Below are 16,099 nucleotides of genomic sequence, written 5' to 3' on the forward strand. Positions count from 1 at the left end.
AATTCCATTCATGTATGTTTTATATGTTATTTCAATTACTTATACTATTTACTGTACATTAATTTATTTATCATTTATATGATGCTTATTATTAAAGATTAACGTCGATGATTCGGGACCTTTCGTGACCATCCTGTTTGTTTTTCTTGGTTCCCAGAAGTACGTTTTAATTTTCAGCTGCTAAGAGATTTTTCTTGTTGAATATTTGCGTCTGTGGAAGAGCGTGACTCGGCCACCTCACCTTGAGCAGTGATTGATAGAAGAAGAATAAAAACTTATGTGCAGACTTCTTGTTCATCCTTGAATTGTTTTTTTTTAGGGAAAAAATGCTGCTCGCTTTGTTTTTGTTCTCACTTGTAAGGCCTCTAGTTGTGGGAGTTTCAAGGCTATTAGACCATCAAAACGTGAGAAAGAGAACGGCGTAGCGTCCTTTCTATCTCCTCCCGCTGCACAGCAGACATGGTCACCCACAGGCAGGCTGGCCTGTGAATCATCCTCCTTCTCCTCACCATTGCCCTTTTATTGTCTCTCCCCCTCTTTTCTCTTTCCGTCCTCTTGTTGCTGTCCTCCTCCTTTCTTCTCTACAGTTATTCTGGAGAAGCCTATTCGCATCCCAAGGTCTCTGTCGGTGAAAGCTGCCAGCGTGCTCAAGGGCTTTCTAAACAAGGTGAGAGCAGTCCATTCCCATCAGCGCTTTATCTGCTTCGGTGTGTGTGTGTGTGTGTGTGTGCACTCTGCTGCACACCGCCATGTGTGGGAACATGGCCAAGGGCTCGGGCTGCGATGTGGACGGGCAGGGAGGACCTCAGCGAGGCTCAAACGGCCTCACTGGGTTTCTCTTCTGCTGTTTTTAGCTGAAAAAGCAAAAATAAGAAAAGGAGCCTGCAGTGTCTTTGGATGGAGCTTCAGCTGAGAATCTAAAGATAAAGTTGTATTTTAATATCTTTTTTATTTTTTAAGTGACTGAAGCATCAGCTGCTGTTCTTCCTGGAGTTTCCTCTACATCACACACACACACACACACACACGTAATACAACAAGCCAACACAGTAAATAAAACAAAGAAAACAAAAGCAAACAAAAAACTGCTTTTCATTTACTCTCGTTTATAAACCAATATCTGATACAAATCAGAAGACATGGATATAATCATTACTTTTTAATGATATTGTGTGAAAGATGTGTGTGCTACTGTAATATTTAACGTTATGACCAAACAAAGATAAAAGTGGGTCATTTCTAGACGCTGTACCAGTCAGCTGCTTTCTGGAAAACATGTTACATCTTCCATAAGATGTGAGAACTTTGGGTTTTTTTCAGCAGGACTCCAGAACCAGAAAATAATTTCCCTTCTGGAGAAAGATGGACTTTCACTGAATGCAAATCTTAGAAAAGTTAGAACGTAGAGGTAGTTGATTTGGTGATTTCTAAGATTATTTTGCCCTGTAAGTATGTATGGACATATACATAAATCTCATGTAGATTAGTGGGGGAAGGCGTCAGTCTGTTTGTGTGTCGGTTGGTTGAAGTAGACATGTAAAAACATAGAAATGACCCTTTAAAATGACTGGGATCATCTTAGTTGTTGGTGTTTTAGAAGCTTTTTCTGTTTGGAAATTTGCAAACTGAATATTTGTCCATTTCTTTGTCTGGTTTTATGATTTTTGCAACAAGGTTGTGTGTGTGTGTGCGTGTGTGCGTGTGTGTGTGTTTATGCAAACAGCGTAAAGCTTTTCCACTGCAAGCTACCACTATAACAGTTCGTGTCAAGCCGCTACTGGAGGTCTGCGTCCCTGTCTGCAACACATGGTGGGACATGAAGGGCAAACATGGCTTTTAACCGGCCACATGGAAATAATTTCACTCTCATGCATAATAAGCGAGTTATAAGCAGACAAACGCCGTGGACACGTTGCCTCCTGGACCTTATTACCGTAGGCATGATGTAGATGAATATTGTTCCATTTCAGCCCTCTTGTTTACATTCCTGACCAGCTTTTCATCCCCGCAGGATCCCAAGGAGCGGCTGGGTTGCCAGGTCCAGACAGGCTTCACTGACATCAAGTCGCACACATTTTTCCGCAGTATAGACTGGGACCAGGTAAGAACTGGCTGGATGAGGGCTGGTGGTGCTCTAGACCTGCATGGTTTTCCAACATCCTGGTTTACAGACCTCCAATCCTGATGGATTTTAGCTAGCAGATTTAGCTTCCCAGCATGTTTACATTGGGCTGCTCAGCTTCACAGGAGCAGATCTGAAAGCTTCCAGCTGGTTGGAGGTTTATTAAAGTCTGGCGGCAGGATGGGAATCAGACCTCCAGCTGTGGGAAGTTCCCCAAAGTGTTTCCTCTTCATGTCAAAGTAAAAGCCAGCAGACACAGATAACGTTAACGTGATGTAGAAATGACGTCTTTGTGTTTTATTTAGTTACTGTGAGAAAACATGAATATTTACCTCTGCTAAGGAGGTTATGTTGTTTTCGTTGGAGTTTGTCTGTTAGCAACAGTAGTGAAAACATTATGGATGGATTTTAATGAAATCTTGGGGATATGTTTGGGGTGTCACGAGGAACAAATGATGAAATCTTGGTGGCGATCCGGAAGAGATCCTGGATTCTGTTTTTTGAATAAAAAGTACAAATCAGACACCGCGCCACTGACGACCACGTCATCGTATGCAGTGGGCGTGTGCGTAATGCGTGTAACTCTGGCTCTGATTGGCCGATCAGTATGACAGAACGCTCTTTCTGATCGTGTGATTCAGTGATGATGTCATCATGTTTACATAAATGTGACCAATCGGCACCGACAACACAGGAAATGTTTGTGACGCTGAATGACTGACATCTGTTGTCGTCCAATCAAACTGGTGTTACCGGGCAGAAAACTGTGATTTTGTCCGCCTAACTACTCCTGAAGCATCATGGGAAACGTAGTTGCTTTACTGAATGCAGTTTTATGTCGGTGGATTAAAGTTTAGGAGGCAAACAGCAAAGGTAAGACAGAATATGTAATGATGTTTTTCAGATGTGAAGCATAAATTCAGCTTCTTCTGACTCTGGTTGAGTGAATCTTAGCGACATTAAACTGGTCTGACTGGAATCTGTGGGATGTGTGCTTCCAGAAGAGGCGCTGTTTGTTTGTTTCCATGGCGCTGGGTGGACACGAGGGTCCAATATTTATGTTAACGTATTGCTGCGGACTTTGTTTACTTGGTCTTTTAATTACCTCCGTTTTGGTTGTTTGGTTGTCTGTCAGCAACATTACTCAGAAAGTTATTGATGGATTTTGATGAAATTTTCAGGATATGTTGGGGGTCTCACAAGGAACAAATGATTACATTTTGGTGGAGATCCAGAACAGATTCTGGATTCTGGATCACTTTGAAGTTATGTTGGGTGTTAATCACAATATGCTTGGTGGAGGTCTGCGCTCTCTGAGGGCTTTTCTAGTTTATGACTGTTTATTGACACAGCAAAGGAATAAAAGTCTGTAACTTTCCATCAACACTGAAACTCTCGTCTCCATACCTGCATTCACAACGGGGTGAAACCTGAATCTGTCACATATCCAACCAACGTCATGGCAGTCGCTTTTACGCTGAGAGAAACTTTAGTTGCTGCTTAACAGCAACAAGGTGCTGCTAACACAGCCAAGGGGCTTCCAGGTATCTGCTCTGATGGCACAAACACATTTATCCCGTCGTTCAGGGTCAGCAGGCGGTCTGGGACATCCAGACACACAGGAGGAGCCAGCTTTAGCAGCTGAACCGCTAGCAGCTAGCCGGCTTTCTTTATCTGTTTACCACCACGAACGTTGCCAACGTGCAGGTCACATGATCAGGGATGGAAGCTCAGAATGATCCACATATGTTCCTACTTTCTCGCCACCTCGATCGCCTGCTTATCAAAACTATCCATTCTTCTTACATCAGGAAAAATTAATGCTTTTTCACGTTAGCCACGCCCACTGCAAATGTCCAACTGATCACATGATACTAACACGGGAAGAAAGTTCTGCTCGTCCCCAACCAGGTCCATGAGAGCAAGAAGGAAGTTCTCGCTTCTCGCAGAGGTGTTATAAATTGGTGAATTGATTATCGGCCCTATAAGAGTGCAGATGTTTGCTAGCTGTAGATGTACATCTCCCTAAAGCAGCTGAACTTCAGAACCTGAACTTAACCCTGAGTGCGAATCGGATAACTTGGGTTTGCTAGATTCCTGAAACCGGGACGCTGTTGAAGATCTCCTGTCTTTGTTTAGTCTGGTGCGCACCAGGACTGACCCTTCCTTCTATTAGAGATGTTCATGGCTTTTTCTGCATCAGTAGAACGGTGTTTACTTCTTCATTCACTGATTAGACCTTTTAGATTAGAAGTTAAGAGGAAAAACTTCTCTGTGTGACTCCAGTTAAACAGAGTAGTGGGGAGGAAGGCAACCCACTGCAGATTCCAGTCATCATCATCATCATCATCAGGAATGTGTGTGCTGCCTCCTGACAGACAGCTGCACACTGATGATCTGGGTTTGACTGAACAACCTGTCAGTTTACTGAGAGCTGCTGTAAAAACAACAAAGAATAAACATTGCACGCCCACATTTAATGTTCGTCAGCTTAGAGAGGGAGAGCAGGGCGCAGCTGCCATCATGCATTCTGCAGAGCCTTCATCATCCTCCACTGTGTGTGTTTACTGTACATATGAAGAGCTGAAACAACGCAGAACACACTCTCCTCTTTATGATCTGAGCAGGCACATCAGTGAGGTAGGGCTGTTGTTTGAGTGGGTATTAAAAATGAATGATGCAGTTATAAACATTCGGCTGCAAAACTCCCCCCTGTGTGGAGCCAAAAGGCAAATAAAAGTGAATTCCTAATCGCTCACATATTTACACCGTCTGAAAGACGTGTGTGTGTTTACGTGGTTTCATTGATTCTGTAGATCACATGGACAAACGTGGCTTTAGAAAGTTACAAAACAAGGGTGGAGTCATCTGAAATCCACGTGTCCAGTTGTGAACGGATGTATGTAGAGGTGATCAGTGCAGGCAGGGAAAATCTCCCGTTCCACCTCATCACCATGAGAATCTCCCGTTCCACCTCATCACCATGAGAATCTCCCGTTCCACCTCATCACCATGAGAATCTCCCGTTCCACCTCATCACCATGAGAATCTCCCGTTCCACCTCATCACCATGAGAATCTCCCGTTCCACCACATCACCATGAGAATCTCCCGTTCCACCACATCACCATGAGAATCTCCCGTTCCACCTCATCACGATGAGAATCTCCCGTTCCACCTCATCACCATGAGAATCTCCCGTTCCACCTCATCACCATGAGAATCTCCCGTTCCACCTCATCACCATGAGAATCTCCCGTTCCACCACATCACCATGAGAATCTCCCGTTCCACCTCATCACCATGAGAATCTCCCGTTCCACCACATCACCATGAGAATCTCCCGTTCCACCACATCACCATGAGAATCTCCCGTTCCACCTCATCACCATGAGAATCTCCCGTTCCACCTCATCACCATGAGAATCTCCCGTTCCACCTCATCACCATGAGAATCTCCAGTTCCACCTCATCACCATGAGAATCTCCCGTTCCACCTCATCACCATGAGAATCTCCCGTTCCACCTCATCACCATGAGAATCTCCCGTTCCACCACATCACCATGAGAATCTCGCGTTCCACCTCATCACGATGAGAATGTCCCGTTCCACCTCATCACCATGAGAATCTCCCGTTCCACCTCATCACGATGAGAATCTCCCGTTCCACCTCATCACGATGAGAATCTCCCGTTCCACCTCATCACCATGAGAATCTCCCGTTCCACCTCATCATGATGAGAATCTCCCGTTCCACCTCATCATGATGAGAACCTCCCGTTCCACCTCATCAAGATGAGAATCTCCCGTTCCACCTCATCACGAGAATCTCCCGTTCCACCTCATCACCATGAGAATCTCCCGTTCCACCTCATCACGATGAGAATCTCCCGTTCCACCTCATCACCATGAGAATCTCCCGTTCCACCTCATCATGATGAGAATCTCCCGTTCCACCTCATCAAGATGAGAATCTCCCGTTCCACCTCATCACCATGAGAATCTCCCGTTCCACCTCATCATGATGAGAATCTCCCATTCCACCTCATCATGATGAGAATCTCCCGTTCCACCTCATCACCATGAGAATCTCCCGTTCCACCTCATCACCATGTGAATCTCCCGTTCCACCTCATCACGATGAGAATCTCCCGTTCCACCTCATCATGATGAGAATCTCCCGTTTCACCTCATCATGATGAGAATCTCCCGTTCCACCTCATCATGATGAGAATCTCCAGTTCCACCTCATCATCATGAGAATCTCCCGTTCCAACTCATCACCATGAGAATCTCCCGTTCCACCTCATCATGATGAGAATCTCCCGTTCCACCTCATCATGATGAGAATCTCCCGTTCCACCTCATCATGATGAGAATCTCCCGTTCCACCTCATCATCATGAGAATCTCCCGTTCCAACTCATCACCATGAGAATCTCCCGTTCCACCTCATCACCATGAGAATCTCCCGTTCCACCTCATCACCATGAGAATCTCCCGTTCCACCTCATCACCATGAGAATCTCCCGTTCCACCTCATCACCATGAGAATCTCCCGTTCCACCTCATCATGATGAGAATCTCCCGTTCCACCTCATCACGATGAGAACCTCCCGTTCCACCTCATCACCATGAGAATCTCCCGTTCCAACTCATCACCATGAGAATCTCCCGTTCCACCTCATCACCATGAGAATCTCCCGTTCCACCTCATCACCATGAGAATCTCCCGTTCCACCACATCACCATGAGAATCTCCCGTTCCACCACATCACCATGAGAATCTCCCGTTCCACCTCATCACGATGAGAATCTCCCGTTCCACCTCATCACCATGAGAATCTCCCGTTCCACCTCATCACGATGAGAATCTCCCGTTCCACCTCATCACGATGAGAATCTCCCGTTCCACCTCATCACGATGAGAATCTCCCGTTCCACCTCATCACCATGAGAATCTCCCGTTCCACCTCATCACCATGAGAATCTCCCGTTCCACCTCATCACCATGAGAATCTCCCGTTCCACCTCATCATGATGAGAATCTCCCGTTCCACCTCATCATGATGAGAACCTCCCCTTCCACCTCATCACCATGAGAATATCCCGTTCCAACTCATCACCATGAGAATCTCCCGTTCCACCTCATCATGATGAGAATCTCCCGTTCCACCTCATCAAGATGAGAATCTCCCGTTCCACCTCATCATGATGAGAATCTCCCGTTCCACCTCATCATGATGAGAATCTCCCGTTCCACCTCATCATGATGAGAATCTCCCGTTCCACCTCATTATCATGAGAATCTCCCGTTCCAACTCATCACCATGAGAATCTCCCGTTCCACCTCATCATGATGAGAATCTCCCGTTCCACCTCATCATGATGAGAATCTCCCGTTCCACCTCATCATCATGAGAATCTCCCGTTCCAACTCATCACCATGAGAATCTCCCGTTCCACCTCATCACCATGAGAATCTCCCGTTCCACCTCATCACCATGAGAATCTCCCGTTCCACCTCATCACCATGAGAATCTCCCGTTCCACCTCATCACCATGAGAATCTCCCGTTCCACCTCATCACCATGAGAATCTCCCGTTCCACCTCATCACCATGAGAATCTCCCGTTCCACCTCATCACCATGAGAATCTCCCGTTCCACCTCATCATGATGAGAACCTCCCGTTCCACCTCATCACCATGAGAATCTCCCGTTCCAACTCATCACCATGAGAATCTCCCGTTCCACCTCATCATGATGAGAATCTTCCGTTCCACCTCATCACGATGAGAATCTCCCGTTCCACCTCATCACCATGAAAATCTCCCGTTCCACCTCATCATGATGAGAATCTCCCATTCCACCTCATCATGATGAGAATCTCCCGTTCCACCTCATCATGATGAGAATCTCCCGTTCCACCTCATCACCATGAGAATCTCCCATTCCACCTCATCACCATGAAAATCTCCCGTTCCACCTCATCATGATGAGAATCTCCCGTTCCACCTCATCACCATGAGAATCTCCCATTCCACCTCATCATGATGAGAATCTCCCGTTCCACCTCATCACCATGAGAATCTCCCATTCCACCTCATCACCATGAGAATCTCCCGTTCCACCTCATCACCATGAGAATCTCCCGTTCCACCTCATCACCATGAGAATCTCCCGTTCCACCTCATCACCATGAGAATCTCCCGTTCCACCTCATCACCATGAGAATCTCCCGTTCCACCTCATCATGATGAGAATCTCCCGTTCCACCTCATCACGATGAGAACCTCCCGTTCCACCTCATCACCATGAGAATCTCCCGTTCCAACTCATCACCATGAGAATCTCCCGTTCCACCTCATCACCATGAGAATCTCCCGTTCCACCTCATCACCATGAGAATCTCCCGTTCCACCACATCACCATGAGAATCTCCCGTTCCACCACATCACCATGAGAATCTCCCGTTCCACCTCATCACGATGAGAATCTCCCGTTCCACCTCATCACCATGAGAATCTCCCGTTCCACCTCATCACGATGAGAATCTCCCGTTCCACCTCATCACGATGAGAATCTCCCGTTCCACCTCATCACGATGAGAATCTCCCGTTCCACCTCATCACCATGAGAATCTCCCGTTCCACCTCATCACCATGAGAATCTCCCGTTCCACCTCATCACCATGAGAATCTCCCGTTCCACCTCATCATGATGAGAATCTCCCGTTCCACCTCATCATGATGAGAACCTCCCCTTCCACCTCATCACCATGAGAATATCCCGTTCCAACTCATCACCATGAGAATCTCCCGTTCCACCTCATCATGATGAGAATCTCCCGTTCCACCTCATCAAGATGAGAATCTCCCGTTCCACCTCATCATGATGAGAATCTCCCGTTCCACCTCATCATGATGAGAATCTCCCGTTCCACCTCATCATGATGAGAATCTCCCGTTCCACCTCATTATCATGAGAATCTCCCGTTCCAACTCATCACCATGAGAATCTCCCGTTCCACCTCATCATGATGAGAATCTCCCGTTCCACCTCATCATGATGAGAATCTCCCGTTCCACCTCATCATCATGAGAATCTCCCGTTCCAACTCATCACCATGAGAATCTCCCGTTCCACCTCATCACCATGAGAATCTCCCGTTCCACCTCATCACCATGAGAATCTCCCGTTCCACCTCATCACCATGAGAATCTCCCGTTCCACCTCATCACCATGAGAATCTCCCGTTCCACCTCATCACCATGAGAATCTCCCGTTCCACCTCATCACCATGAGAATCTCCCGTTCCACCTCATCACCATGAGAATCTCCCGTTCCACCTCATCACCATGAGAATCTCCCGTTCCACCTCATCATGATGAGAACCTCCCGTTCCACCTCATCACCATGAGAATCTCCCGTTCCAACTCATCACCATGAGAATCTCCCGTTCCACCTCATCATGATGAGAATCTTCCGTTCCACCTCATCACGATGAGAATCTCCCGTTCCACCTCATCACCATGAAAATCTCCCGTTCCACCTCATCATGATGAGAATCTCCCATTCCACCTCATCACCATGAGAATCTCCCGTTCCACCTCATCACCATGAGAATCTCCCGTTCCACCTCATCATGATGAGAATCTCCCGTTCCACCTCATCACCATGAGAATCTGATCAGCTGAGATCAGAAAGAACAGCCAGGATCAGCTGAGATCAGAAAGAACAGCCAGGATCAGCTGAGATCAGAAAGAACAGCCAGGATCAGCTGAGATCAGAAAGAACAGCCAGGATCAGCTGAGATCAGAAAGAACAGCCAGGATCAGCTGTGAAGCCGCTTTCGTGTTGGGTGGAACCGAGGGCTTTGCTAATATCACTCTGGTTCTTTCTGACTTCACTATTTTTCTCTCTGTGACGTGAAAAAGTCACATTTTGCCGAGTGAAAAGCAGGAAACTTCACAGAACATTTTGACTGATTTTATCCTGTTTATGTGAAAGCAGGGAGAGCTAGCTGTAACCAGTCTACAGCTACAGGACCATGTTTCATTAGACAGCAGCACAAACGCCTATTTAAGATGAATTACAACCATTTCTTTACCTTCATTGTCACAGTGTCTCTCGTGAGATGGTTGCAGTGAAACCGTGGTCGGTGTGTTAATGAGCGCTGCCTCCATGCCTGTGAAGTACACACCAAAGAGAAACTCGGGAGAGAAATCAAAGCCGGTTGAAATCCTCAGCCCAGCGACAAAGCTTCCACGTTGTGCCGTGGAAACAACAAGCTGACAAAGCTGAGAGAGGTGGAGAAGTGACGCTCTCTGCCCTGAAACGAGCAACCTGTCTCCTTACCTGACAGGCCTGGCACGCCGCTGCTGTTGTTACCACGTTTTAATATTCATCAGACATCTCCTGGGGGAGCGCTGAGTTTTCTCTCTGAAAAGATGACACTTTGAATATCATTTACCTGCCGCCGTGCTTTATTCCCCCTCCAGATGCACCTCATGCTGCCAGAGAACCGCCAGGCGGAGGAGTGCAGCAAGGAAATCGGTCGTTTGGATTTTATAAATGGCTCTGAGATCAAATCTAAACAGGAAACATGATATCCATCCCCCTCGTCCTGCATGTTGTAGAACGATCCGTCCACCTCGTAGAGCTGCTGAAAGTCAGCTGCACACATTCAAAATGGACTTTTTATCGAAGATTTAAGCTCAGAAATAACTTTAGCATTCAGCTTTATTAACACGGAAACAGAACCAGACCTGGGTTTCTGTCATGTGACCAGTTTGACCGTAGACCGGCTTGAAATGTTTCCCTGCTCTTTCAGTCGCCTGTAAAGCCAAAACGACGTCCTCCACTGACGTCTGAAGCTGTTTTTAGGGCCTCTGTTGCTGTTTCCTTTACAGTTTTCACACAGTAAAAGTAATAGTTGCAGGATTTCAACAAACTACGATTCCAGCTTGCAGGAGTTTCCACTGAACGGTGTTCAGTGCAGAAGCTCCAGTTCTCTGAAATCTCGTCTTATGGCGGCCTTGGTCAGGTTCCAGGCAGCATTGTTTCAGGGTTTCCACTTGCTGTGGATTTTCCACAGCTTATCCGTCATGTCTGATTCCATCGAGGCTGGAGGGGACATTAAAAGATCTCCTCTCCTCCTCCGTCCATCGTTACCTGAGACAAACTGGTCAGGTCAGCCCTGCATCGTGTCGGAGGCGTGGAAATGTGGACGTGACATACCCCCACCATACTCCTGCATGGACCTGTCTGGAAAAGCACCTCGTGAGAAGTGTAAAACTTTTTTAGCATTATTTAAGAGGAAATGTCGTTGTTTCCATCACCAGTTTTTTATTCAGATATTTACATTTTGCAACATTTTTGGGGATGAAGGAAGCTATTTGTCTGACGGCAGCTTCTCCAGGGAGAATGTTTGTGTTATAAAGTGAGACTTTATGAAAAGGAAGCAGGCAGGAATAAAGATGAACAGATTAAACACAGACAGACTGGTGTCTGCACGCCGTGCACGCTGTGCACGCTTCGTCTATAACCCGTTTACACACAAACCGCTGCTAATCCATACACAAGCAAGAGAATGAACTTCCAACCAGAGTTTCTCTGAGCGGGAGGACACACCGCTCCTAAAGGGGAGTGACGCCGTAAGAACAGGACACATGACACTAAATGTAACGTAGTCAGCGTGTACGCCGCCCCGACGTGGAGGAAAAGCAACCCGGACCAGAAGCCGACCTTTACACACCCACTCAGAATATTTCGTCCAAATAATTCACACAGCAATATTTTCTATTGGATCAATCAATGTGAACGTTCGCATCAGCGACTAAACTCCATCCAGGGTTTTTACATGATTTGTTTTTACAACTGAGGTCAATATTTTAAACATTTACATCTGACAGATGTCTAATGGACCAATCAGAGAAGCCGTGTCGACTGATCACCTGTTGCTGCTCTGCAGGCGAACTTTCTCCGTTTCATTCAGACGTTTTATCATCACCGCCGAGCGTCTTTATTTCTTCTCTGCTTCTAAAACAAGCAGCTAAAGCAGGTCCTCCAGCTGTCCCACCGCCGAGCTGAAGTTTGATCTGAAGCGCTCGTGGTCCCGCTTCAGATCCTGGATTAAACACTGAAACTCCTCGACTTCCTCTGCAGAGCTGGACAGACTCAGCGCCTCTTTCTGTCCTTTCTTTGCAGCCCACTGGAGTCGGGGCTCGATCAGGAAACGTTAAAAATTCACCTCTGAATGATTCTTCATGTCGTCTATTCGCTCCGATCCCGGTGTGTAAAGGCCTTTAGTCACACATCTGTGTGTGCGATGCCTTAGACCCGACCCCGGCTGGCCGATTGAACGGAAGGCACCTAAAAGCAGCAGGAACTTCTTTCTGCTCGTTCATGTGGAGGCGTGTTTGTAGATGGCTGAAGCAGCACTCAGCGTTTAATCTGGTGCTGCTGGGTAAGTGTGTGTGTGTGAGTGATTTACTGTAGGACAAATCACCAGATCTGACCGCTGCATCGATGCTGCTGGAAGAAGCACGCTGAAGCAGAGGCTGTCACTGAGAGTCCACGGCTTCTCTGAGACGCTTTCGTACGTCCTTCATGTGGTCTCTGGCCTCGGGGACGGCGTCCGTGTGCATGTGTGGAGGTGCTGCACTCGTTGCAGGCCAGCAGCATTGCCACCACACCGCTCCTGCAGCCCGACAACACATCAGAGAGACCGGCAGAGTAGGAGGAGAGGGATGTGGAGCGATAAAAGCACTGAAAATGAGTTGGACAGACGGAGAGCAGAAAGCTGGAGACAGGATGTGAGGGGGTGAAACTGACTGCAGTGTAGGTAGGTGCAGAAAAAGCTAAAAAAAAGACATTAGCAAATCAATGGAAAGATGGAGAAAGTGAGGGAAGATGGGGCAGTTTGATAGAGAGGGAAGCTGAACGGCACATGATTCTGTTTGTAGCTTCTAGTCTGACCCATATGGGCAGAACAAACGTCATGGCTTCTCTTCACACACGAGAAGCAGCTTCCAGCTGCAGGTTGACACGGAACGTCGCAGGATGCTCTGACCTGCTTGACTCGCTCTGTTTCTGCTGCGTACGATTCTGAAATTACACAAATTAACAAAGAGAACAAAACTTTTCTCCATATGAATCGGGCTTTTTCTGCTTTATGTCCAACATTCATACTGACCAGAAATGTGCAGAGTTTCCACTACGTGCCACTGATCGCGGTGCGTTTACACGCCATGGCGTGTCGCCACACCTTCATTATTTCAGATATTTTACAGATATAAAGGATATTGTATGATGAACCTTTTATTTTGAAATGCCAACATTGGAGTCTCAGCTTCCTGTACCGTTTACTTGCTGGAAAGGGGCAGCAAAGCGAGTAAATCCATCAAAACTTTATTTGTATAGCACTTTCACATACCAGAAGGTAACCCAAAGGGCTGGACAAGTAAATTAAATAAATCAACATTAAAAGAACAAAAATAAAAACAGTTGAAAGACAATAAAATAATTTAAAAGACAAAATAAGACAGAAAAGACAGAGTGGTCCTGCTCTCTGGTGTTAAAAGTCAACATAAAAAGATGAGTTTTTAAAAGAGACTTAAAACCACTTACAGTCCTAGCTGACCTCCCAGAAAGTTCCAGAGTTTTGGGGCGACCGCGGAGGAAAGCTCGTAACAAATATGGCAAGAAGCCAGAACTTTCTTCTTCTTGACTCCACAAGAACCATAAATATGTTTGTTTTCATTAATTCATCCTCCACAAGAAGCTCCATGCAGCAGGGTGGGTTGTGCACGCGTCTCTTTAAACTCCACGTGGGAACCATAGACTGTATAGAAAAGATGGGCGGACCCTCCGTGACGTCACCCGTAGGTTTCTGAAGAGCTGAATTGAAGCTCGGTGGGCGGTTCCTACCATCACCATCTTGGCAGGGGCATGCGTGTCAATACAAATATACAAATATGGGCAAAGAGGTGGAGCTGAGAGGGGGGCTGTGAGCGTCATGGTGGATGATTGACATCGAGTGAACTCCGAGCTTTCTGGAGCTAAGAGCTAACCGAGCTAACCTGGAGATAACAGGAGCTAACCAGCTAACCGAGGTAAGTGGGTTAAAGCTAAGTCATGTTGTTAACCGGCTAACAACCGCGGTTGTTCTACGTTCTTCTGACTTGAAGCGGTAGATCGGGTAAACGTGTTTATTCCTGCTGTAAACATGTTTTTTTTCAGCTGTAAACATGTTTATTTCTGCTGTAAACATGTTTATTTCTGCTGTAAACATGTTTATTTCGGCTGTAAACATGTTTATTCCGGCTGTAACATGTTTATTCCTGCTGTAAACATGTTTATTCCTGCTGTAAACATGTTTATTCCTGCTGTAAACATGTTTATTTCTGCTGTAAACATGTTTATTCCTGCTGTACACATGTTTATTCCTGCTGTAAACGTGTTTATTCCTGCTGTAAACGTGTTTATTCCTGCTGTAAACATGTTTATTTCTGCTGTAAATATGTTTATTTCTGCTGTAAACGTGTTTATTCAGGCCTGTAAATGTGTTTATTCCTCCTGTAAACATGTTTATTTCTGCTGTAAACGTGTTTATTCCTGCTGTAAACATGTTTATTTCTGCTGTAAACATGCTTATTCTGGCTGTAAACATGTTTATTCCTGCTGTAAACATGTTTATTTTGGCTGTAAACATGTTTATTTTGGCTGTAAACATGTTTATTCCTGCTGTAAACATGTTTATTTTGGCTGTAAACATGTTTATTCTGGCTGTAAACATGTTTATTCCTGCTGTAAACATGTTCATTTCTGCTGTAAACGTGTTTATTCCGGCTGTAAATGTGTTTATTCCTGCTGTAAACATGTTTATTCCTGCTGTAAACATGTGTATTTCTGCTGTAAACATGTTTATTCTGGCTGTAAACATGTTCATTCCTGCTGTAAACATGTGTATTTCTGCTGTAAACATGTTTATTTCAGCTGTGAAGTTGGTCTTTTTAACATGGGAGTCTATGGGGATTTGCTCTGTTTTGCAGCCCCTAGTGGATGAAGGTGGAACTGAAGTTTTATGCACTTCTGCACAGGCTTCACTTTTAACTGCCGGAGGTTGTTACTTGGTGGTTAAACATGTTCGTACTTTGTCACCACCACAATCAACTGTTCCACGTTACCCACTCCCGCCTCACATGTCCGATCAACCACATGCTACTCCTCGAAGCCCCGCGAGAAGAAAGTTCTGATCAGCTGATGTGTTGAAGTCACAAACGTCTCCAACCACAATGACAAAGTCACAGCAAGGAAAAGTTGTGGCTTCTGGTGGAGGAACAGGTTTAGCTTGTTAATCTTCCAGGTTGAAGCCACAACGTTGTTCTTGTTCTACAAGAACATGACCTCAGCTTCTTTTGCTCTGAGTCTTCACCCCGACGTCTCCGTCGGGACTTCCAGCCTGCCTGGCTGTAGTTTCTGCTCCATTCCTCCAGCAGACGTTCCAGCCTGCGCTGCTTCTGACTTCAGTGTGTTCTCTGAAAATGTCCTCCAGGCTCATTTCACCAGGATGAGGGACTGATGTGAAACCATGGAAACACACCAGACAAAAAGTCTCCATGATGAATCATTCAGGCACAATTATTCTGCAGCCTCAGCGGTGTGCTGCTCTGCGTTCTGCAGATCTGCCGTCGCTGCTGCCGTCTTCCACCGCAGCACGTCCGAGCCAGCAGGCAGAAGCTGCAGCGATGACACCAGCCGGGTCGCAGCACTCCTCTTTTTCATCCCCTACGTTGCAGACGAGGTCGGTGCTTGCACGTCCAGACCGGCCTCGCTGTCAACAGGAAGCAGGAATATTTCAGACCAGTTGATCAGTGCAGACCTTAAGATGGATCCGTCCATTAAAGCACTGCCTGATGTGTTCAGGTAAACATCAGGTGTCCTGAGAGCAGCAGCACATCAGGTTGTTTTGA

The 16,099-nt window shown here is 46.2% G+C and overlaps 1 protein-coding gene across 1 annotated transcript in view; it reads left to right on the plus strand.

Moving 5' to 3' along the window:
* The window catches only part of prkcz (protein kinase C, zeta), a gene marked incomplete at both ends in the record, with an annotated part of 159,732 nt that overhangs the window by 124,955 nt on the left and 18,678 nt on the right, over positions 1–16,099 (plus strand). Inside the window, 2 exons of the mRNA XM_079239404.1 lie at positions 588–667; positions 2,012–2,101. Coding sequence (XP_079095530.1) covers positions 588–667; positions 2,012–2,101 — 170 coding nt within the window. The remainder of the gene's footprint in view (positions 1–587; positions 668–2,011; positions 2,102–16,099) is intronic.

Source organism: Telmatherina bonti (genome assembly GCF_933228915.1).
Source record: "Telmatherina bonti genome assembly, chromosome: 4".
Classification (NCBI taxonomy): Eukaryota; Metazoa; Chordata; class Actinopteri; order Atheriniformes; family Telmatherinidae; genus Telmatherina; species Telmatherina bonti.